The sequence below is a fragment of the Delphinapterus leucas genome, chromosome 10 (assembly GCF_059928025.1).
Source record: "Delphinapterus leucas isolate spDelLeu-1000000601 "Yukka" chromosome 10, BTC_Dleu_Yukka2, whole genome shotgun sequence".
In the NCBI taxonomy this organism is placed as follows: Eukaryota; Metazoa; Chordata; class Mammalia; order Artiodactyla; family Monodontidae; genus Delphinapterus; species Delphinapterus leucas.
Window position 1 is genome coordinate 73177414 of NC_143138.1, and position 26012 is coordinate 73203425.

The following is a 26012-nucleotide window of genomic DNA, read 5'->3' on the forward strand; positions in this document are numbered from 1 at the left end:
CTTTTTTTTAATTACATAAACTAGAAATTACCTAGAAGTCTATCTCAGAAGAATGACTACATTCTGTTAAAATTATACAATACAGTGCAATACAGTAGTAATAATTCATCTTCTGTGAATTTCACAAACAATCTAGAATAAACCAACTTGCAGAGGAATGTGCACAGTATGCGACATGCAAAATAAGATTGCATATATGTTTAGGAACACACACATGTAGTAAAAGGCCAAAGAAACACGTGAGTTTCTTTTTATCCCCGTAAGGTACAATAGGGATGCAGTGAGGGAGGGCTGGCTACCCAAGGGACTTCAAATAAATTGCTAGTATTTTATGCCCTTTTTTTTTAAATCAAAGTATATGTGATTTACAATATTGTGTTTAGTATTTTATGTCTCAAGCTGGGTGATGGGTACAAGGTTGTTCATCATAGTTTTATATCTTTTTGTACATTTTAAATATTTCACAATAAAATTTTATAAACAGTAATTTTAATCATCAATACCAAATATAGGTACCTAAAAATGACAAGATTCATTCTTGTTTTGTGAGTTTGATTATACTCATCTAAGCATTGCTCCACGATGTCACTAAAATCATGAATATTTGGAATTTCAATATAAACTCTGTCATCTCCTTCAAGGTCAGGATTCATATAGTCACCAAACATGAGATTTCTTAAGTCCTCTTCAGTTACCTATAAAATGGAAATCAACAAATTATATTAAAATTTAAAATTTTTTCTAAAATAATTTTAAAACAAAAATTTTTCTGAAATAAATTTAAGAAAGTTTAAAATTTTTTTCTAAAATAAATTTAAGAAAACATTACACAAAATTTTGTTTCATCTATGTTATGGGATGATTATCAATTAGATAATTCTTTTAAATATTAGGATAGTAAATAATATACTTGTAAAATTAACACCTGAAATTATATTATATCCTTAGGAAGTAAAAAGAAAACAGTTTTTTCTATCATATAAGCTTTTTGCCCCCAGGGGCAGGAAAAGCCACTCCCATTTTGTGAGTCATTACTAAGGGATGGTCACCATGTTAAGCACCTTATACCTATTATATCATTCAATCCCTATCATATAACTTCTATGTTATACACATAATTCCTCTGAAAGCAAATCTTCTCAATATAAATACCTATCTATGAGGAAAGTTAAAAGAATATGATCACTAAGAAATAATAGTTTGTTATAAAGCAGAAACTAACACACCATTGTAAAGCAATTATACTCCAATAAAGATGTTAAAAAAAAAAGAAGTAATAGTATTCTTTCAAAGATAAGTTGATTGTAATAATTCATGCTATTGGATTGTTTTAACTTAATATATTTTTAATCACTAAATATACTCACTGGTGCATTCCCTTTCCTCAAATGTGAAAAGATACTATCAAATGATTCTTTAAAATGGTCTCTTATAACATTTTTGGTTAAAGTGAACAGCCAGAATCGGTCATTATCATTAATGAGGCGATCATAAAACACTCGGAGAACCTCATGCACAAACAGACGGATCATAGTGTGCTTGCTCTGCACGGCATCTCTTTCAATGAGCAAGCAGCCCCGGATGACACGTGAAAAATCCCGCAAGTTGAAAGTGTAATGAGATTTTGTGGGAGTGGGCAAAAGATTTTCCATGGATTGTTTATATATCTGAATATGAAAAAAGCAACAAAGCAAAAATAAAATGCTTATAATCAGCAAAGTCAATAATACAAAGCCAAAAACAATGTAATATACTGTAAAAGACAGTATATTATATAAAATATTTTATTTATCCTATCAGATCATATTGACTTGGAAAATTGTATAGTACTGAGTCTAATATAGCATATATCTATTTCTTTTGGTTTATAGCACTCAACCAGGCATTACAAAGTTGAGGGAACTTATTATTATCTGATTCCATCCAAGCTCAAGAAGTGACAAAGCTTTTATTTCCCAGTAATTATGGTTGTTCCATTTAAAGGCGAATGACCTGGGATTAAATAGTTAACAAAAACTTTAGTAGAAAGTGAAATCAGATAACTCATTCTGAAGCGTTCGAAATGAAGAGGATGATGAAACAGTTTTCTTTGACCACCACTGACTTCAAAACAAATCAACGTGTTCTCTCCCTTCCCTTCTCTCTCTTGTTTTCTCTCTCCCCTCTCCTCCTCCTATCTTAATTGGCTATAATATCAAAATGAAGTATATTTTTACTACAAGCTGAATTCACCAAATGAAGTTTAACATTCTCTTTAAGAAAGGTAAATTAAACCTTTTATAATATAGCCTGAAAAAAAATCCGAATGAAATTATTTTTTATTTATATATGTTCTCTAATTCATCTCCCCTAATCTCCACACATGGTAGGTCTACAATACATCAAAGACAAAAAAAAGAGGATCCTTTCTGTATCCTCTTTTGCCTAACCAACTCCCCTCTCTTTCCAGGAGATGCCTGAAATATAACTACCATATTTTATAAATAGAAGAACTTTTCTGTATAAGTACAAAAATTATAATAATGTACTATCTCTTTGCTCATAGTTTCTCTATTTTAACAACCCAATTTTCCACCAGAACAGGGGCAGAAGAACTTTAGAAAGATACAGTGCTCTTGGAAACTGATGGAATGATTCTAGGGAGATTTTTGCTTCTGGTTGCAGTGATGCCAAAGTGAACCCCACTGTATCAAGGCTCCAGAAAGCTTAGTTCAATGAGATTATCACTAAATTACCTTAAATACATTTTTTTCCCTTTTACCATCAGCGATGAGGCTGGCTCTGGCCTCTGAGCAGAAGCAGGTAACACACCCTGAATAAGTTAAGGGCTGCTCTTTGGCCATATGGGCAATCTTGTTTTCTAGTCCCACCCTTGTATTCTCTTTTTTTTCACTGCTACTCCTAAGTTATGTGGTCTGGCAAAAATAATGTATTCATAAGCTTCTTAAGTTTCTTTTTTTTTTTTTGACACAACATGAAGAATGGGAGGGAAGAGAGAGAAGGGAAAATTAGTAAATACTAGAGTAGGAACCCAACAATTAGGGAAACACCCACAGTATGGCAGATATTTGTTCTGGATGATTTCCTTATAATAACCTTGTGAAATAGGTATTATCTCCCATTTTCGTGATTAAAAAGTAAGTTTCTGGAAGGTCAAGTTACTTGCTCAAGGCCAGATAGCTAGGAAATAGCAGTCAAGACTCAAACCCAGTTAGATTCCCCAATTTCAAAGCCTATGATCTTCCTGTTCCCAAGCCTTCCTAACAGCTTCTCTGACACTGAAGACTAAAGTGGCTAAGGGAAAAAAGAAGTTAAAAAAAAACAAAAAGGAAGGATCAAATAAGGATATATGTAGTACTAAAACACTCTATTGCATTCTTTGCTCACCTCCATAGTCCCATTGACAATTTGGTTCCCAACTAAAAAGTACTCTGGAGGAAATTCTCGAGTCCTAAGGTAGAATGCTACAATTGATGAGAAGATTCGGACCATGGTTTCATCACTAAAAGTATTAATAGTGCAGATGTTGAAATGTCTAATAAAACGGGGAGTGACTGGATTTCTTCCACCACCTGGAGGGCCCATGGCAGCAATCAGTTCTATGTCAACCAACGTGATTTTACTTGTGTCCTTAAGGTCATACCTTGAAAGCACATAAAAATTCCAAAACAATCAGTTATAAAGCCAAAAAGATGGATTGAAAAGTAGATCTCCTTAGAAAATTAATCTGATTTTAGCTTCTTTAAATGGAAGAAGATTAGATAATGCTTGGAGTAAGAGAGAAGTTTTTTTTTAAGGATTTCTATAATTTTTCTTTTTTTTTAAATTGAGGTATAACTGACATAACATTATATTAGTGTCTGTGTACACCGTAATGATTTGATATTTGTCCAAATTGTAAAATGATCACCACAATAAGTCCAGTTAACATTTGTCACCATACATAGTTACAAAATTTTTTTTCTTGTGATAACTTGCAAGATTCACCCTCCTAGCTACTTTCAAATATGCGATACAGTATTATTAACTATAGTCACCATGATGTACATTACAGCCCCTGACTTACTCATTTTATAACTGGTAATTTGTACCTTTTGACCCTCTTCACCTATTTTGCTCCCCCTATCCCCCACCTCAGGCAACCACCAATCTGCAGAGAAAACTTGTTTTAAAGCAGCACTCTATTTCTCCTTTCAGTGACACTGATTCTGTTGCCCAGATTCTGAGTATCTAGAAGGTCCCTTCCTCTTGCTCTTGCCTTTCTTTTTTTCAGTTCTTTCCAATTTGACTCTCCTTTGCCTCTTCACACTCCAAATCCAGAAGTATGGATGAGAGATCAATCTTTTTTGTGGATGGTTACAGGTAAATGACAATATGTCCCACTTTGCCTAGGACAATTGTTGTTTGTGCCTGTCCTGTAGTAACTAGTAACACTCCCCTTTTTCTCTCAGAAATATCCTGGTTTGAACAATAAACTATATACTTATTCTACTTACAGCTAAGTCCTGATTTCTTTTTCTCATCTCAAATCTTATCTTCGGAGCACAAAAGGATGTATAAATAGAACCTATACACAATTTTGTTATATAAAAAGAGACCCATTAGGGAATAACAAAGCTTCAAAGAAGTTTTTATCAGAAGGGGTATACAAATGACTCAGTTTAGCTGGAACCACTCAAAGTGAAAAGCTGCTTATTTCCAACAGGTCATAAAGTCCTTTAATATTGAAGTTCTTGCAAAAAAGGGGGGTGGTTATGGAAGAAATCTGTACAGCCAGTTCTTAGTCTAAAAGTACCATAGAAAGTATGAAAATATGACTTGATTTTTGGCAACAACTCTAGTAACTGTCAATAAGGGACTGGTTAAGTAAATTATAGCAAGATCCACAAAACTAAACAGTATTAAAAGGCAACAAAATGAATGAGACAGACAAATAATATCGATAAATATTTAAGTGCAAATAAGTTGCAAAAACATTATATGTAATATGGGTCTTTTTTTAACAAAAATATATTTATATAGAAAAAAACCTTGGAAGAATAGGGAATAAACTATTAACAGTGGTTATCTCCTGGAGGCAGGATTCCAAGGGCATGCAATAACAACAACAAAAATATAATCCCAAAATATGACTTAGCTTCACAGTTAGGTTACCCTTGCCTTGAGATAAAAATCATGGGATATTAGGGATTAGGAAAGTATTTTAACAGGAGGAAATGAAGAATTATTAATCCGAACTAAAAGATACAATGTCTTATTTGTTGGAAACTAACCACGTTATCATAAAATAGGGTGGGAGGAATGGAAGAGTTATCTACGAAATTGGTGTCAAAACCAAGCCATCCCAAGGATACAGTAGTCCCAAATAGTTATAGATAATATAAAGAATTTTAAAATGGTAGAAACATAGGGTGCTGATTACGGTTACTTAGGTTGGAGGCTACCCACAAATTCTCAGTGCTGGGTGATGGTGAAAGATGTAATTTGTAAATTATATTTAATAATTGAAAGTAGTAGATAAAAAGGACAAAAATTAATACTGGATTATTCTTCCATGGTATAAAAAGGTATAGAAAAGTCTTCTAAAATTTTCTTTATAGGAAAATCTGAGCAACCATTTTCTTCCATAAGTAATTTGAGAAAATGTATTATTTTGATGTGAGAAATTAAAATAGAAAAAGAGAACAAGAAATAACTTCAGCATGGCTACTTAAGACTTTAATTAAATAGTTACCAATTCCCACAGTCAAAAAACTGTCGTAATAATTCAATAGGAGGTTGAGCTCCATATTTCTCCAATGCAGGCATATTCATGTCATCTATAAAAATTATGCACTTCTTTCCCATAGGTGGTCCAAAAACTCCTTTGCGTCTTTTATCCAGCCTAGCCATAATAATGTTCTAAAATTTAAAAAAGAAATAGTAGTATATTTAAAGCCATACTTAACACCAGAAAAAAAAAAAAGAAATTTAACAGTCTAATTATGTAAGGAAATAATGCCAAGCAACACTATGTGCATGTTTATTCATTTATATTTATTCATTTTAGGGTTATACCAAACTTCATATTCAACATCATTCAGAGAGCATATATTGAAATCCTTCTATGTGCTCAGAATTGTTACATGTTTATATGTAACCAATTGTTACACCTATTTATATATTTATATTGTATACACACATATGCACAAACACACACAAAATATTTTCTATATTGGATACCCCAACATATCTATTAACTTTAACTTAATATCTAAAAGCACTAATCTAAATCTGTAGTATTTTGAAATTAGGGAATTCTACTGGCTTAAAACAACGAAAATGAGCACCATAGATCAGGAGAGAATGGACAGATATAAATTTAGGAATGGATGATAAAAATGGTGATTAGAAAAGATCTCATGCAGTACTTTCATCTTGGTACCTCTGGGGGTAAAGGGTGGGATGCACAGTTTCCTGTCACAGAAGGTCATACAATAAACAGTATATGGTTTGAAAGATCTTTCACTGACAGAACTTCAGTAGGCAGCAAATACCCCTAGGGGACCATCTAGGAGAGTCTCAAAAGAACAAGTTTTCTCTCTCTCTCTCTCTCTCTCTCCCCTTGTCTCCTTCTCTCTCTCCTTCCCTCTCTCTCTTCCACCCTCCCTCCCTTCTCCTTTACTTCTCCAGTTAAGAAATCAATTGTTGCTTCTTGGGCTTGAAAAAAATGATGACAAAGCTCAACAATTCAGTATTAATGCAAAAATGTTCTCTTGAACTTTTGTCCTTAAAATCTGATTTTTAAAACTTACTTGTAATGCCAAAAAGAAATTTTGAAGTTTTATTTAAATTCATAGAGGATTTACACAGCTGCTCATTTAAAATACATTTTAAATGCTAATCAAAAAGGCAAAAAAATTAATAACTATAGATCCATGTTTCTGGCTTTTAACTAACCTGAACCTGATTGGCACTGGTCCGTGCGGAGAAATTAACATAAAAAGGAAAGTACAGGTCCTTTTCCAAGTGATTCATCAGCTTATTCTTCACATACACTGATTTTCCTGTACCCGTTGGACCCACAAAAAGTAGCGGCCTTAATGAAACAGTGAACATATCATTCAAAAGGAGAAAAAGTCAGAATACATTTCAATTAGAGGAGGCTGGATTTAGTTGAAAACCTAAATAGTAATCAAATCAACTTCATCCAAAAACTCACATTTCAATTTATCATTGTAATTTCATAAAAGACCGGTGAAAGTAACAATTGGCACACAGTTTTGCTTACTTACTGAAATTTAAATAGTAACAAACTATGATTTGAACAAATGTAACATTGCTATATGCAAAAACACTCATAAAACGAGTAGTAACACGCTTAACTTTTCAGAAAAAAAAAAAAAAAAAGCCAAAGTTTGTCTCCTCAGAAAAGTGATGTATTTGTACTTTTTAGTTAGAGATACAGGCAAGAGGGTGCTGTGTGGAATAGACTAATAGGATGATGACAATAAGAGAGGTTGAAAGTGTTTCGCAGTTATCTCAATAGCACAAAGTTTTTGTGAGAAACTAAATAACAACGAATTCTAAAGGTAACGGTTATATATGCCCATTAATAGCATTTTTGAATCAAGTCAGTGTTACTAACTGAAAATACTTGTCTAAAAGCAAACTCTAAGGAATTCCCTATTCCAAGGGTTTCAAAAGCAGGGTTTCTCATTTTTGAGTGGTCTGAACTAATTTTAAAGGGAAAAAAAAAATCCTAAGAGTTTATGTTCACAGAACCCTGGAGAATCCCAGTTTGAGACATACTGAATTAAAAATTAAATACTGTCACTTTAATTGACAACTTGGCATCACATGCTACATAAAGACAAACACAAAGGCTGGCACTAAAACTGAGCAGCAGTAATCAGGTATAAAGAGTCATCTATATGACCCAAATAATGATAATATTAATTTTTAAAATTATCATTGAAGTAGAAACATAAAATTAATACTATAAACAAAAAAAGATCATTTAGAACTACAGTGATGCCTGAGAATTCATCTACGCTTGCCAGTCTGAGTAACATGCTATGGAAAACTATTTATTAAAATAATTTTACTAAATAAACACTGTTCTTAACTTGAGGTTCATGGATCAAACTGAAGAAATTCTTAGACAATATTGAGAGTTTGTGAACTTAGATGACATAGAGTTTATACCTTTACTTTCACTACCCTTAACTAAAATGGAGCAATTTATAATATAGTACCTGTGTACTTTATTATCAATAATAATATTGTTAATATTTGTCATCAGTAGAAATCACAGATATTATACTAAATATTACAATTGTTAGAGGTATCTCAAAAATATCACTTATGTCCATTGCTTCTTCAAAATTATGATCATCATCAGACTCACGGCTGGATCTTATTATTTAATGTGTTAATAAAAAGCACATTACTACTACTATAGCTCAAATCTGTTCAATATTTTAATAAATATATTTTAATATGTAGTTTGCTTTATAATCCTATGTTTGTACTTATTCATTCAAAAGCATTATTCTGACAAATGGTTCATGGAACAAGAGAATTCCTGTACCAGGAATTCCCCAGCATTGACAAGTACTTCCCTTGCTTAATGAAGTTTTTAATATTAGCCTCTAAATGCAAAAATGCAACTATGGGTACAAAATAGGGATAAAATAATGTTCCCTCATAAGCTATTTTTCTTTTTTTTTAATAAACAGGATAAAACTGTCACAAAATTCACGCAGAAACAGGTTCTTCATCAAAAACAAATAAACCATGACATTCATGTATATAATGTAAGCTTGTCCAGTTTAAATAATATTTTTTTAATAATTTTATTTTTTTACTTTTGGCTGCATTGGGTCTTCATTGCTGTGCGCAGGCTTTCTCTAGGTGTGGCGAGCGGGGGCTACTCTTCGTTGTGGTGCGTGGGCTTCTCATTGCCATGGCTTCTCCTGTTGTGGAGCACGGGCTCTAGGTGTGTGGGCTTCAGTACTTGTGGCCCACAGGCTCAGTAGTTGTGGCTGACAGGCTCTAGAGCGCAGGCTCAGTAATTGGGGCACATGGGCTTAGTTGCTCCGTGGCATATGGGATCTTCCCAGACCAGGGCTTGAACCCATGTCCCCTGCATTGGCAGGCAGATTCTTAACCACTGCACCACCAGGGAAGCCCCAGTTTAAATAATATTAATGATAAATTATGGCTAGTGTTTCAAAGAAAAATAACTATAAAAGTGTTATTAAGAAAATTGGTATGGATATGTCTATGGTACGTGCTAGGCTTTTCATCTTTTTTGATGTGCTCTTCTTATTTAAGTCTGAGTCTTTTATGCTCATCTTAAGTTATGAAGAACTAGCATAGGACAGATCTCAAAAATGCCAAATGGGAAAATGTGGATCATGGTTAGTCTGATCCCTCAGGAGTACAATGAACCTGTGAGTAGAATGCATACCTTTTTAACAGTAACACTGTAACTGACTTTTAATCTGCTTTACAAATAAAAGAAATAAAAGATGGCTTATGAGGCAACAAAGTATGATGGTAAAGACTTTGAAGTGGGCAATAGGAAACCTGGATTTCAGGTTTACCACAAGTAACAGATGTCACTATGGAAATGTCAATTAGTCCCTCAGGGTCCTAGTCATCTGAAAATGGATGACCTCAAAGTTCACTTCAAAAATCCTATGATCCTGGGCTTCCCTGGTGGCACAGTGATTAAGAATCCGCCTGCCAATTCAGGGGACATGGGTTCGAGCCCTGGTCTGGGAAGATCCCACTTGCCATGGAGCAACTAAGCCCGTGCACCACAACTACTGAGCCTGCTCTCTAGACGCCGCAAGCCACAGCGACTGAGCCTGCGTGCCACAACTACTGAAGCCCGTGCACCTAGAGCCCGTGCTACGCAACAAGAGAAGCCACTGCAATGAGAAGCCCGCACATCACAACAAAGAGTAGCCCCCACTCGCCGCAACTAGAGAAAGCCCGTGTGCAGCAACAAAGACCCTACACAGCCAAAAATAAATAAAAATAAAAAAAATTATTTTAAAAAATCCTATGATCCTATTAGAAAGGTACTCTAATATTTAAAATGCATGTTTATAATAGAGTTTCTTACTTTGCATAGGCAATACTCAAATCCATTAGAAATGTATATCTAATTGTATCCATTGTAGGGACTATGATATCTTGAATCTTGACACATTTATCTCCTAAATTAGTACTTTTAATTAATTCATTCCAGTGGATCCAGCGACCTCGGTTTTTCAACTATAAGAGAACATAAATTTTAAAGTATTATAACCATGCACTTGCTATCTAAAAGGCTCTTTTTAGCACAGTTATCATATTTGCTTTTAAAAACTTTACAGCCTTTTCCTCCTTTTTATTGTGAAATACAGTGGCTTCTCTTGTTGTGGAGCATGGGCTCTAGGCACGCGGACTTCAATAGTTGTGGTGCATGGGCTCAGTAGTTGTGGCTCGCAGGCTCAGTAGTTGTGGCTTGCGGGCTCTAGAGTGCAGGCACAGTAGTTGTGGCACATGGGCTTAGTTGCTCCGCGGCCTGTGGGATCTTCCCAGACCAGGGATCTAACCTGTGTCCCTTACATTGGCAGATGCATTCTTAACCACTGTGCCACCAGGGAAGTCCCTGTCCTCTTAACACTCTAATCTTTCCAGACTGACTTCAAGATGTCCTTGTGCATATATCAAGAATTTATCTGAGAGCCACTCTGATGTGGCTGAAGTTACAATTGACAGGACTTTGGCTTAATGTTTTCATATTTTAAAGTAAATGGGCAATAATCTAACTAGAAACAAAATATCAAATAAACTCATATTTGTTTCTCTAAAATTATTCTCTTTGGCATATTGATCCAGGCTGATTCTCAGCCAGGACATATTGGAATGGCTGGACTGACTGTTACATTACTGAAGTTCTTCTGAACCAGGGGCTAAACAGCTGCTGTCTTGATGCCCTAAGTGATCCTGATTAGGGAATCCACCCTCCCCCACACAGATATCTTCCTCTCCAAGTTGTCCTGCCCTTCCCTGGAGATCCTAAGGCCTCTCACCATCAGTCAACAAAAGAGTTAGCACCTGGCAAAGAGGGAGGTCTCTTGGACTCCAGTGCTATGGCTGGCATCTAAGAATCTTTAAATATTTTCTGGCAAGTTGTATATGTATATGGTTTGTGTCTGGGTGACGGTAATTTTGCAAGTTTGGGTGAGTGTTTCTTCAGTAATTCATATTCTTAATTTCTTAGGTTTTAGCTTTTATTTTTATCAAAGTTATTTATGCACTATTTTAGAGTCAAAAGTTTACAAGGTTAAGGAAAAACAGCAGTTTCCCACTCTTTTCTCCTCTCTAACAGCAACTACCTTTGCCTCTTTAAGCTGGATATTTTGATATTTACCTTCAATTCTTAAAGAATATGCTTGTGTTATCACTTCTTGATTTTTTAGTTTTAGAGGTTATTCTATTCACTTCCCACTGTGACTAATGAGGATGAAACTCTCTTTCTGGTCATATTCTTAAAATTCTGTGTTAACATGGTTTTAGGGAAAGATTTCTGCACTGGCAATCAGGAGAGCTGGGTACAAGTCCTGGCTGTGCTAGTCAGTTGTATTTCTAGGTTTAGGTAAAATTGTAATAAGTCTCTATCCAGATCTTATGGCACTGTGAAGTAAAATTTGCATGAATCAAATAATTATGCAAATGCTTACTGTTTAAAAGAATCTTCTTGTGAATTCTTTTTTAAATTGGAGAAAATAGATTTAATTTAAATCTGAAATTATAAAATATTCTCAAAATAAGTTTATCTATACTGTCCACAAGTTATAGGAGGAGAAACTGAAGAGAAGGGACTAAAATGCTAACCACAGGAGTCAAAGTAACTCTAGGATGGGAACCCACTTTTGACTGCTGATCTAAGACTTTGTGTTTTACAGCTTATCATAACAAGCATTTTATATCATACCTCATACATGTAGTCATAGACTAGGCCTTTTTCATCAAAGTGGCATTCCCATTTACCCACAGAGTCAGGTATTGGGTTGCTTTCATCTTTTCCCAATATGACTAATCGTATGTAAATGTCAAAAACAATGCGACCATCTGTATCACAACTTCCTCCAATGGACCAAATCAAAGAAAATATAAAGCAAGCCTGTTGGTTAAAAAGAAAAATTAATTTAAACTATTTAAAAGGAAATTTTAACAGATTAAAATATAGTACATTAAGTTCTAATTAATCTACTTGGAAAAGGTCAGATTTACAAATAAAGTAGAATGGAGCACATCTAAGTCACGTAACGAATCATTCCTCTGGCACTATGTATCTAAATTAAAATTCTCATGCCAAATGACCTAGGAATTTCTCTTTTAGGAGTTTATCTTCAAATATATTCCCACTAGACAAAACGATATATGTACAAGAATATTTACTGCAACACTGTTTGTGGTAGCAAAATATCTGAAGCAACCCAAATGTTCTTCAATAGAAGTCAGCTTAATTGGAATATGCTACATACGCTGGAATACATGTAGCTATTTAAAAAAAAAAAAAAAAGGTAACCCAATACTGATATGGAAAGATCTCCAAAATATATTGTGAGAAAAGATGCAAATCAGTATGTATAGTACGCTAACATGTATAAAATATGTATACATATAGAAGAGGATATGTATCAAATATGTCTAGCAGGCTACATGAGGCACTGGTAATAGTGGTTGCCTTGAGGGTGGCTGGGGGACTGGTATGGGTGGAAAACTTACTTTGCTCTTTTGAATTTTGCTCTAGGTACATGCCTTATCTAGTTAGAAAAATCTATCAAAAATATTTTGAGAGAAAATTTTCTGTGGCAACAAAGTGAAGGGAAAACCATGGGAGGGAACTGCTATTACCACAGAGTAGAATAGAAGATAGATTGAAAGAGGAGATCGAGGTATTTGAGAATAAGGTGGTGGATAGGAAAGTAGCATAGACCAGGGAAGAGTACAGAACACCTCTTTCCTTTGGCTCCCTGAGAGCCTTATTCTCTGCCATTCTCTATGATCTCTAGACATTAATTAACCTGGACCACTGACTCCTTCCTACATATATCCTCTATGAATTCTGCCTGCAATGCTCCACCCAGCTGGTTGGATGCCTGCTCCTAGTCTTTCATAGCCAGTTTGTTGTAGCCTAACTCTAGCTTAACATTTAGACAAGATCAATTCACCTGAAGTCCATATTGGTTTAATATCATCACCTTATTAAGTGTTTATCAAATTATGATCTTTCATAAGTAATAGGGTGTCTTGATTCATTCTGACATATTTTACTTTCTCTAAATCGTTTTTTAAATCAGAATACCAGGTCAGGGCAACTTTAATGTCTTCAGGTATTCTTTTGGTGCTCACCAAAAAACAGCTCTAGGTCTTGTAATGTCTTTCTCAACACAAGTATCATTTGCCAGAGGCATATTTTATTCCATAATTAAAAAACAGAATAAGTATAAAACCAACCATAATCCAAACACGAATGTGCTTGCTGGTAGGATCGTTTTCTACCACATTACACAGGAGTACTTCAAAGAGGCGTGTGAGAGATACAACTACATTGCTATCGCTTGTAGGAATCAGTTCCTTCAAAGTGAAAAGAATAAGATACTTTACTTTCATCTTATTTACATAATAAAAGAAAATAAACATTTCATTAAAAATGTAGTTTTCCTAAGGTCTTTATAAAATTTAAACTTAAGGAATTTAAATTGTAGGCATGATAAAAATCTCTCAAATATTTTAGTCTAGCATATTACATTACACAGTTGTGCAAAACATATTCTTATTCTGAATTCTTTGAGAAATGAAAACTAGTAAGAGAATAAACAATGCTCTAGAGATAGTAGAAAAGAAGTTTATAACACCCATTTATTCATCTGTTTATTCAACAAACATTTATCAAAAACACAGTATACCTATATACCAAGCTAGGAGATATGAAAATAAAACACATGATCTCTGAAAAGAAGTGGTATTGAAATTAAATAGACTAAAATAATATGGTATAATAATGACATGACAGAGTAAGTCCCAAGGTAGTGGGAGGCTACTAGATTACTTGGGATAAACAATTAGCCCAGACCCAGGTAGGAAGACAAGGAGGGAAATAGGAGAGGAATAATCAAGGAAGATTTCCCAGATGAAGGAATAGCTGAGATGAATTTAGAAGGAAAGTGTGAGTTAACCAGGTGCAGAAGGGAATAATGTTCAAGGCAGGGGAAACAACATATATACAGACATGGAGATGTGAGTGGACACAGAGTATTAAAGGGATTCTGTAGGATGTGAAAAGAGGGTGTGAGAGAGGAATGGCAAGAAATAAAACCTGAGAAGCAGACAGGGGTCAGATCCTGAAAGGCATTATAGGCTATGTTAAGGATGTCATGCTAAGACGAAGAGGGTTCCAATGGAGGGTTTTAAGTAGGGGAGTAAATGGAATGAATTTGTGTTTTGGAATCCTCATTCTGGTAGCAGGATGTAGACTGGACCAGAGTAGCTCTATTGTACTGATTCAGGTAGGAAATGATGAAGGTCAGAACTGAAGCTATTATGACAGGATGAAGTAGGGTGGTCAGAGGAACTGCGATGGAGAGAAGACAGATACGAAAGTTAGCAATGAGGGAAAAATCAATAGATGCTGGGGACTAACTGGCTATGGAAAATATGGGAATGAATTATGAAAAGAAAATCTATCACTCATTATCAGAAAGATGAAGTTTATTTATTTTTTTGCGGTATGCGGGCCTCTCACCGCTGTGGCCTCTCCCGCTGCGGAGCACAGGCTCCGGACGTGCAGGCCCAGCGGCCATGGCCCACGGGCCCAGCCGCTCCGCAGCACGTGGGATCCTCCCGGACCAGGGCACGAACCCACGTCCCCTGCATCGGCAGGCGGACTCTCAACCATTGCACCACCAGGGAAGCCCCTATTTTGTATTTTTTACGACGTATAGTATTAGCTTTAAAATTTTAAAAACTGAAAAATGATTATTTGTATATTTTTTCTATGAGATGTTGTACAGAATCTTCATAAAGTGAAATTGTCTTCTTTTATTTTATGCAAGGTATTTTTCCTATCTCCAAAATAGTATTTTAGGATAAAAATCTACTGAATACTCTTTTCCCTTCTCTATTATGTGGTGGTCCCCAAAAAGATATATCCACATCCTAATCCCAGGAAGCCACAAAGGTGATCTTATTTGGAAAAAGGGTCTTTGAAAATGTAATTAAGTTAAAGTCTCAAGATGAGGAGATCATTCTGGATTATCTGGTGGGCCCTAAATTCAAAGTCCTAAATCCTTATAAAAGTCACATAGTGGAGAGACACAGAGAGTAGAAGGCCATGTGAACATGAAGAAAAAGACTAGAGTTATGCAGGCACAAGTCAAAAAAAGGCTGGAGCCAAAAGAAGCTGGAAGAGATAAGTAAAGAGTCTCTCTTAGTGCTACCAGAGGAAGCGCATTCTGGCCAACACCTTGATTTCAGACTTCTGGCCCCAGAACTGTGACAGAATAAATTTCTGTTGCTTTAAGTCACCAAGTGTATAGTAATTTGTTACAACAGCCCCAGGAAACTAACACAATATGTAAAGTTTTCTCACAAAATACTATATGTATATGTGAGTTTTTAAAGGTACATATTTAAAATCCTTTTATTATTTATTTTTTTGGCGGGGGGGCACTTGGCTTGTGGAATCTTAGTTCCCTGACCAGGGATTGAAGCCAGGCCCTGGCAGTGAAAGCGCCAAGTCCTAGCCACTAGACTGCCAGGGAATTCCCTAAAATAACTTTAAAATATGGAATTTTTAAATCTTTAGTCACGATAATTTTAATCCAAAGAGTATAGCTGGAATAAATTTTACCTCTGGGTTATTTGGATGTAACTTCAGCAATATAAAACCACAGCGTGGTGGGGACTTCTCTGGTGGCGCAGTGGTTAAGAATCCACCTGCCAATGCAGGGGACATGGGTTTGAGCCCTGGTCTGGGAAGATCCCACATGCCGCGGAGCAACTAAGCCCATGTGCCACAACTACTGAGCCTGTGCTCTAGAGCCCACAAACCACAACTACTGAGCCCATGTGCCACAACTACTGAAGCCCATGTGCCTAGAGCCCGTGCTCCGCAACAAGAGGAGCCACCGCAATGGGAAGCCCGTGCACCACAACGAAGAGTAGTCCCCACTCACCGCAACTAAAGAAAGCCCGCAAACAGCAATGAAGACCGAACACAGACAAAAATAACTAACTAAATAAAATAAAATAAAAACCAAAGGTGGATATTGCTATAATGGTGCTGTGTAAAATCACTTTTAATTCAACTATAAAAGCTAAAGGACAAAAGTATTAAAAACAGCTATAACTAAATTATGTTAATGGATACATACTATAAATAAATGTTAATTGTGACATCAATAGCCTACAATGTGGGGAAAGGAGGGATAAAAGTGGAGAGTTCTTACATGTAAATGAATTAAGTTGTTATCAGCTTAAAGTACCCTGTTTTAAGATAATATATGTAAGCTCCTTGGTAACAACAAAGAAAATACTTATAGAAGTTACACAAAAGAAAAAGAGGAATCAAATCCTATCAATACAAAACAAAACAAAACACAAAGGAAGACAGCAAGATAGAAAAGAGGGACAAAAGAACTACAAGATAAACAGAAAATAGTTTTTAAAATAGCAATAGTAAATTCTTTCCTATCAATAGATAGCTTAAATGTAAATAGGTTAAACTCCCCAGTAAAAAGATACAGAGCAGCTGAATAGATAAAAAAAAACGAAGATCCAACTGTATGGTGTCTATAAGAAACTCACTTTAGATTTAAGGACACACATAGGCTGAATATGAAGGGATGGAAAAAGATATTCCATGCAAACCGTAACCAAAGGAAAGCAGAAATGGCTATACTTAAATAATATGAAGTAGACTTTAAGTCAAAAACTATCTCTAGAGACAGAGAAGGTTATTATTACATAATGATAAAATGATCAATTGAATAGGAAGATAAAGCAACTGTAAATACATATGCACCCAACATCAGAGCACCTAAGTATATAAAACAAATACTAACTGATACGAAAGGAGAGACTGATAGCAATACAATAATATTAGAAGACTTCAATATCCCATTTTCAATAAGGAATAGAATATCCAGACAGAAAATCAGTAAAGAAACAGTGAACTTGAACACCATAGACCAAACATACCTAACAGATATATACACAACTTTTCACCCAAGAGCAGAAGAATATACATGCTTTTCCAGTGCACAAAGAATACTCTTTAGGATAGACCCCATGTCAGATCATAAAACAAGTCTTAAGAAACTTAAGAAGATTGAAATTATACCAAGTATCTTTTCTGACCACAATGGATTAAAACTAGAAATCAGAAAAAAAAAAAAAAGAGAGAAAATTCACAAATATGTGGAAACTAAATAACGTAAGTACAACCACTGGGTCAAAGAGGAAATCAAAAAATATCCTGAGACAAATGAAAATGGAAACAATACATACCAAAACTTATGAGGTACACCAAAAGCAGTACTAAGAGGAAGTTTATAGCAATGAACACTTTCATTAAAAAAGAAAAATGATCTCAAATAAACAACCTAATTTTACACTTTAAAGCACTAGAAAAATAAGAGCAAACTAATTTCACAGTTGGCAGAAGGAAGGAAATAATAAAGATCAGAGTAGGAATAAATCAAATAGAGACTAGAAAAACAATAGAAAAAAAATCAACAAAACTAAGAGTTGGTTTCTTAAAAAAATATACTAAATAAACAAACCCTTAGCTAGACTAACCAAGAAAAAAGAGAGAAGACTCAAATAAATAAAATCAGATATGAAAGAGGAGACATTGCAATGGATGACTCAGAAATAAAAAGAAATAATAAGGAACTATTATGAACAATTATATGCAAACAAATTGGATAATCTAGAAGAAATGGATAAATTCCTAGAAACATACAACCTACCACAACTGAATAGAGAAGAAACAGAAAGCCTGAATAGACCAATAACAGATAAGCAGATTGAAGTCGTAATCAAATACTTCCCAACAAAAACTCCCAGGGCCAGATGACTTCACAGCTTCACAACTCTACCGAACATTCAAAGAAGAATTAATAAAAATCCTTCTCAAACTCTTCAAAAAGTAGAAGTAGAGGGAATACTTCTGAACTCATTCTCTGAAGCCAGCAGCCAGAGAAAGCCACCACAAGAAAAAAACAAAAAAACAAAAAACTATAGGTCAGTATCTCTGATGAATGTAGATGCAAAAATCCCCAACAAAATACTAGCAAACTGAATTCAACAACTGATCAAAAAGAGAATACACCATAACCAAGTGGGATTTATCCCTGGGATCCTAGGTTGGTTTAACATATGCAAATCAATCAATGTGATACAACACATTAACAGAATGAAACATAAAACCACATAATCATCTGAAGAGATTCAGAAAAAAACATTTGACAAAGTTCAATATCCATTCATGATAAAAATCCCTGCAACAAAATAAAGGCCGCTTATGAAAATCCCAGAGTTAAAATCATAATTGGGTAAAATTGAAAGCTTTTCCCCTAAGATCTGGTACAAGGCAAGGATGCCCCCTCTCACCACTTTTATTCAATACAGCGCCAGAAGTACTAGCACAATGAGACAAGAACAATGAGACAAGAAAAAGAAACAAAAAACATGCAAATCAGAAAAGAAGAAGTAAATTTATCTCTCTTTGCAGATGACATAATCCTATTTGTAGAAACCCTAAAGACTCCACGGAGATGGGAGGGAAGGGGGACACAACATTTTAGAACTAATAAATTCAATAAAGCTGCAGGATACAAAACCAACTCACAAAAATCAGTTGCATTTCTTTTCATCAACAATGACCTATTTAGAAAGGAAATCAAGAAAACAATCCCATTTATGATAGCATCAAAAAGAATAAAATACTTAAGAATAAATTTAACCAAGGATGTGGAATATCTGTACACTGAAAACTATAAAACAGTAATGAAAGAAACTGAAGACACAAATAAATGGGAAGATATTCTGTGCTCAAGGATTGGGAAGAATGTCCATCCTACCCAAGTGAGCTACAGATTCAATGCAATCACTATCAATATTCCAATGACATTTTTTACAAAAATAGAAAAACCAATTCTAAAATTTGTATGGAACCACAAAAGACCTCAAATAGCCAAAGTAATCTTAAGAGAGAAGGGTAAAGTTGGACACATCACACTTCCTGGTTTCAAATTATATTACAAAGCTCTAGTACAAAACAGAATGGTAGAGGCATAAAAACGGACATATAAACCAGTGGAACAGAGTAGAAATAAACCCAACCATATATGGTCAGCTGATCTTTGGCAATGGTGCCAAGAATATACAATGAGGAAAGGATAGTCTCCTTAATAACTGGTGTTGAAAAAACTGGATGTCCACATGTAAATGAATGAAATGGGACCCTTACCTTGCACTAGACATAAAAATCAGCTTGAGATGGATTAGACTTAAATGTAAAACCTGAAACCATAAAACTCCTAGAAGAAAACATGGTGGTGGGGGTGGGGAAGCTCCTTGACATTGGCTTGGCAATGATTTTTTTGGATATGACATCAAAAGCTCAGGCAAAAATACAAAAATAAACAAGTGGGACTACATCAAACTAATAAGCTTTTCCGCACAGCAAAGGAAACCATCAAAAAATGAAAAGGCAACCTACTGAATGGGAGAAAAATATCTGCAAATCATATATATAATAAGGAATTAATATCCTAAATATATAAGGAACTCATACAACTCAACAGCAAAAACACAAACAACCCAATTTTTTAAATGGGCATAGGACCTGAATAGACATTTTTTTCCAGAGACAACATACAAATGGCCAACACATATATGAAAAGCCACTCAGCCTCACTAATCATCAAGGAAATGCAAATCAAAACCAAAATGAAATATCACCTCACACCTGTTAGGACGGGTATTACCAAAAAGATAAAAGATAATAAGTGTTGGTGAGAATGTGGAGAAAAGAGAACCCTCATGCACTGGTGGTGGGAGTGTAAATTGGTCCAGCCATTATGGAAAACAGTGTGGAGGATCCTCAAAAAACTAAAAATAGAACTACAATATGATCCAGCAATGCCTCCTCTAGATACAGCACCCAAAGGAAATGAAATAAGTACCTCAAAGAGATATCTGTGCTCCCATGTTCATTGAAGCATTATTCACAATAGCCTAGATATGGAAACACCTAAGTGTCCCCTGGTGGATGAATGGATAAAGATATTGTGGTATATATATAATGGAATAATATTCATTCTTAAAAAAGAAAATCCTGCCATTTTCAACAACATAAACAAAACCTGAGGACTTTATGCTAAGTGAAATAAGCCAGACATAGAAAGGAAAAAACTGCATGATCTCACTTGTATGCAAAATCTAAAAGTTGAACACATAAAAAGAAGCAGAGAGTAAAACAGGTTACCAGTGGTGGGGAGGTGAGAGAAATGGGGAGATACTGGGCAAATAGTACAAAGTTACATCTATGCAGGATGAATAAGTCTAGAGATCTAATGTACAACATGATGACTTTAGTTAATAATACCTGATGCAATATGTACCAGTACTGGAAATTTGCTAAGAGAGTAGATTTCAGGTGCTCTCATCACACACACACAAAAGTATGTTAGCTATTTGAGGAGATATGTTAATTAGCTTGACTGTGGTAATCATTTCACTACATATATGTATATCAAATCAACATGTACACTTTAAGTATTATAACTTTTATTTTTAAAATTAAAAAATTAAATGCATGCACACAAATACACACACACACACACACACACACACCCCAAGTAGAAGTATAACTAGGGAAGTGTAGATAAGATCAATAGATATTATCAATGTCAATATCCTTGTTGTGATATTATAGTACAGTCTTACAAAATGTTACCATGGGGAGACATTAGGTGAAGTGTATGTGGGATCTCTCTGTATTATTTCTTACAACTGCATGTGAATCATGGATTGTCATAATAAATATTTCAATTTTTTAAAAAAGTGGATACTACAAGTCTAAGGAGAAACTGATTTTAGTTATTTATCCTACCATTCTGACTTTAGACTTAGTCAAACTGAATGGAAAGTAAAGAAATTTGAGTGTATAAGAGAATTATAGTGTTACCTTGCATTTTTTCTTACGAAGACTTAAAGTGGGCTGTATTAACCAGTCAAAAAGTCCTCTCAGAAGAGCTTGATGATCTGGTTCCTGTAGAGGTCCTTTCAGTGAATTCAACCAAGAAGACACAAGTGGTTCCCATCCCAACTGTGAGGGCTCCAAATAAATCATGCCACAGCGGCTTACAGTGGCAGGCTACAGAAAAAAGACAAGTTTTCCTTTACTAATCTTGTAGTTATTAACTAATTCTTTGCATGACTTATAAGGTCCTTCATGATCTGGCTCCTATCTTCCTCTACAGCATTCACATACACTAGATGAAACCATTTGCAGTTACAGTTCCCCAGATATGGCATGGCTCCATGTCTCTATAAGTTATCTTGTCATGATTTGGAATGCCCAGCCCCAACAAGTCTCTGTGGAGAAGTCTTACCCCTCAAAACCAGATCAAACACTCAAACATTTTCCATTGTCGTCCTCCTCTACCCATTCCTCTCTTGGGTGCTCGCCCCCTCCATATTCTTAGAGCACTTAACATGTAGCTCTGTACTGGAATATATATATATTTATTAGCATGGTTCTCATCCTCCCTAAATGAGCATACACTGTGTCTTATTCATCTTTGTATTCCTTGTGCCTAACTCGCTTTCTGACACAATAAAAAGTACTTATTGACAAAGTGAACAAATGAATAAATGAACAAACAAAAACTACTGTTAGATTAAATTATGAACTTACTGAGGCCTGGGAAAGGTCCATTGCTTCAAAGATGAGACTCATTTGAGGGGACATTTGAATGATTTCTCCACTCATAAGGCAGAGCTGAAGGCAATAATTTTTCAAATGTTTATTTTAAAAAAATCTCAACCTTCTCAGGTAAAAATTTATTCTATTTATTAAAGTATCTCCTATGATATAATGGAATAAGTATTAGAATGGAAGCCAGAAAAAATCTTAATTCTAGGTCTAGTTCTGTCAATTACTTACTACGTAAGCAAATATATAATATCTCTGACTCTCAGTCTCTTCATCTATAAAAAGGGATAATTTTCCTCTCATAGAATTAAGGGAGAGGGGAACTACATGATATATTGAAAAAAAAAATAAAATCCTATACAAACGTCAGCTTTTGTTATTAAAAAATTACATGAAATACTCCTGATTTTATAAAGTTGTCATAAGACCTTTTTTATTAATAAAAAAAGAGAAATAGAAAAAATAGAGAATACTATGAACACTCACATACCCATCTCGTAGATTTAACCTATGTTAATATTTTGCCATATTTACTTAGTCTTTTTTAAAAGTATTTTAAAGATCATTACAAACATCATGGCATTTCACAACCAAATATGTCAATATTCATCTTTAAAAATAAGGACTTTTCTATATAACCACAAGAACATTATCACATCTAACAAAATTACCAATAATTCCTTAATATCATCTAACACTCAGCCAACACTCAAATATTCTCAGTTGTACAAATGTCTTTTCAACTGATTGATTCAAACCAAAATTCAATCAAGGACTATGCATTGGGCTTGCCATGTCCTCTTGGTCTCTCTTAATCTAAAACATTCCTCTTTAATCAAATATGTGAAAAACTGAATTTATCAACCGTGTCCTTCCTGCCAAATTCCTATCTTGTCCATTATTATTAAAGCCATTGTATCCCCTCAATCTCCTTGGCTTCCACCTTTGGAATTATCATTATCTTTTAATAATGTTGGTAATAATTATAAACTGTTGATACCCCAAATTAATTGCATTATTAAGTCTTTAAAATTCTTCCTCTACATTTATTTTTCAGTGCTTCATCTCTGATTCATTACTCTAATCCCAATTTTGCCCCTATCTAGTTCGTCAACAATTCAGCATTTAACATTTCTGGATCTGTTTCTTACCTGTAAAATGAATGAACAGTCTAGTGCTGGGTTGTCCAATAAGACAGTCAGTAATCATATGTGGCTATTTATATTTCATTTTAATTAGATAAAATTTAAAATTCAGTTCTTCTATTGCACTTAGCCACATTTTAAATGCTCAATAGCTGCATGTGACTAGTAGCTACCTTATTGGACAGTGCAGATATGTCCATCACTACAGAAAGTTCTACTGGACAATGCTTGTCTAGAATACTTTTAAGTTTCTACCAGGCTGTTTCAGCAAACATTCTCCTTGCTACAAATTTGGGAGGGGGAGTCAACATTCTCCTCGCTCCCCCATGCTATTTCCCAACTACTTCTATTCCATCCTCTATTACAGCCCTTGCTCCTTTGACAACCCCTGCTTGGCTAAAGCCTTTGGCATCTGGCTCAGTCTCTTTCTCTCTACTATAACTCTGGCCTGATCCAATGTTCATAAGGGGAAACATCTCATTACAGCACCCCCGCCCCCCGCCTCCGGTATTTAACTACCTTGTCTTCACTTACTTCTCCCCTACTCCACTCCAGCCATCTACCTTATCTACCTGGGACCTTCTCTCCTGGAACACTACACAGTTCTGAGCATTCAAGTCTCTGCTCCATCCAGCTCTCTCACTCATTGACTCCTGCTATATTTGCTCTTCATTTTCATAGAGATTTTCATATCCCTGTTGTTTTTACTTCTTTCTTTAGATAGCTTCTGTTCTATGGTCCAGCACTTCTATCGTTCTCATGCCAATATCTTTAAAGTCTTTCTGTATTTCCAGTCTGGCAACATTGTCTACACCCACATCCAAGGTGCTTAAATTGGTACAGAAAATCTCACAAAGGCAGACCTTGGCACTATAGTTTATAATTCATGGTCTTTAACTCCATCAGGTTCTCTATAACACTCAGATATGCTTCTATATTTTCCCAGGCAGCTGTCTTTCCCATTTTCCATGATGGCTAATTTAAATCTTCCCCTTTCTCCTTGAGTATACAAAGAACCAGGGCCTGCCACTGCACAAAGAAAAAATAAATCATCAAAAGGATTTGCCTTCAAATTTCCACTATGAAAGCCATACATTCACCTTTCCTGCTCTCCTCTCATCCAATATGAAACAATCCTGCCATTTGGCTCTGAATCCTTAGACTTGACTGGACTGATTAACCCCTCTCTTCTGAATCATCACTATTTCTCCTCTCTTTACTTTCCCCTTTAGTTCAATCAATATGACTGACTGAATGAATGAAAAAAAGAATATGAACAAATGACTAACCACCTATGATAAAGTACTGGAGTATATGTTTGAATGCTAATTAAATTAGTTTGCTTATTTAGTATTATAATTATTTCATAAAAGCAAAAAAATAAATTGATATACTAACACAGAATACTAATACAGACACAAAAAGAATAATAAACAAATAAAATGGATCTACAATATAAATATCACAGAGCACTATATTGACCAAATGAAAGAAAACACTAAAGAGTATGATTCTATTTATATTAAGTTCAAGAACTGGCAAAACTAGTTTATCAGAGTAGAAGTCAGAATAGTGATTGCCCCTTGGGGAGGGTATACTGATTGGGTAGGGACATGAGTGAACTTTGTAGGGCACAATAAATTTTATGCACTTTTATTTAGGTGATGGTTATGTGAGTGTACACATATGTAAAAAAATCTTAGAATCTAAAAGTTAGTGCACATTTTATACTTATGTTATCTCTCAATTAAAATAAATACTAGAAGACTTCCATTTTCTCTTTTTTTGTATATCTCATAGGTTTAAGGTAATGTACCACATATAAGCACTGAAGCAACTGATGTTTTCAAAAAAGAATGAGGGCTTTTTATTTTCTTCTAAAATACTAAAGTTCTATAAGAAACCTTAACACTGTAGTCGCTTAACTTATTGCCACCCATTACATTACTATGCCTTGCTGCTAATACAGTAATTTTAATATACTTGCATTCTAATTAAAAAATTAAGCAAAGAATTTACTACAGCATAGTTTTCATTGAAAAGATAATTTATAAACTTATTCAATTTGCTGCATCCCTTATTTTAAATATATAGTCTGAGATGATTAGTTGTTGAACACATAACATTGTTTAAGCCTATCTGCATCTGCTTTGCTTTTTTAAATTGTGGTAAAAAAAATAAATTTACCATATTAACCATTTTTAACTTTACAGTTCAGTAGTGTTAAATATATTCATATTGTGCATCTGTTTTGCTTTTAATTATGATGATTTACCTTTTTATTATCATCCAATACTGTGTTCATGCTCTCTATCCACAAAGTGTCAATGGGACCATCAAATACAACCCATTTCCGGTCAGGTGTTTCTGATAAGGCAAATTCTCTAAAAGTGTTAGCCACAATACCATCAGTCCACTGAGGAGGAAAAAAGGAAGTGTTGGAAAGTGTCCTTAAAAAATTATAAAGTGATAATACAAAAACATTTCAAATTTCTTGGCTTAATGTGCATTGTCAATGAGAGTAGAGAATGTTTATACTGTAGATTACCTCATGGGACACGGGGTCAAATTGTCCAAAAAGTTGGCCCATAGTAATGGATTTGGGGTTTACAGTCCTATAAATGACCTTTTCTTCCTCTCCATAGCCACGTTCATTCATAAGAGTTAGAGTATCAGCCAGCATATGCAGAACTTTTGTTTTAGCAGCAAAAGGCTCTCCTACTAACATAAAACTATTAAGGAAAAGAAGTCATTATACAATAAAATTCTAAAAAATAATGGTAAATTAAATTATTTCCCTATATATTGGTATATGAAATTTTACCCTATGATAATTACTACATATAATTTTTGAAATTATATTAATTTTT

General features: G+C 34.7%; 1 protein-coding gene across 1 annotated transcript in view; it reads right to left on the minus strand.

Moving 5' to 3' along the window:
* The window catches only part of DNAH12 (dynein axonemal heavy chain 12), a 232994-nt gene that overhangs the window by 72392 nt on the left and 134590 nt on the right, over positions 1-26012 (minus strand). Inside the window, exons 32-43 of the mRNA XM_022572785.3 lie at positions 25691-25874; positions 25418-25558; positions 21980-22063; positions 21248-21436; positions 13507-13626; positions 11978-12166; positions 10118-10269; positions 6940-7078; positions 5735-5901; positions 3388-3643; positions 1368-1667; positions 517-695 (exon numbers count right to left, since the gene is read on the minus strand). Of these exons, the coding sequence (XP_022428493.2) occupies positions 517-695; positions 1368-1667; positions 3388-3643; positions 5735-5901; positions 6940-7078; positions 10118-10269; positions 11978-12166; positions 13507-13626; positions 21248-21436; positions 21980-22063; positions 25418-25558; positions 25691-25874 (2100 nt within the window). The remainder of the gene's footprint in view (positions 1-516; positions 696-1367; positions 1668-3387; positions 3644-5734; positions 5902-6939; positions 7079-10117; positions 10270-11977; positions 12167-13506; positions 13627-21247; positions 21437-21979; positions 22064-25417; positions 25559-25690; positions 25875-26012) is intronic.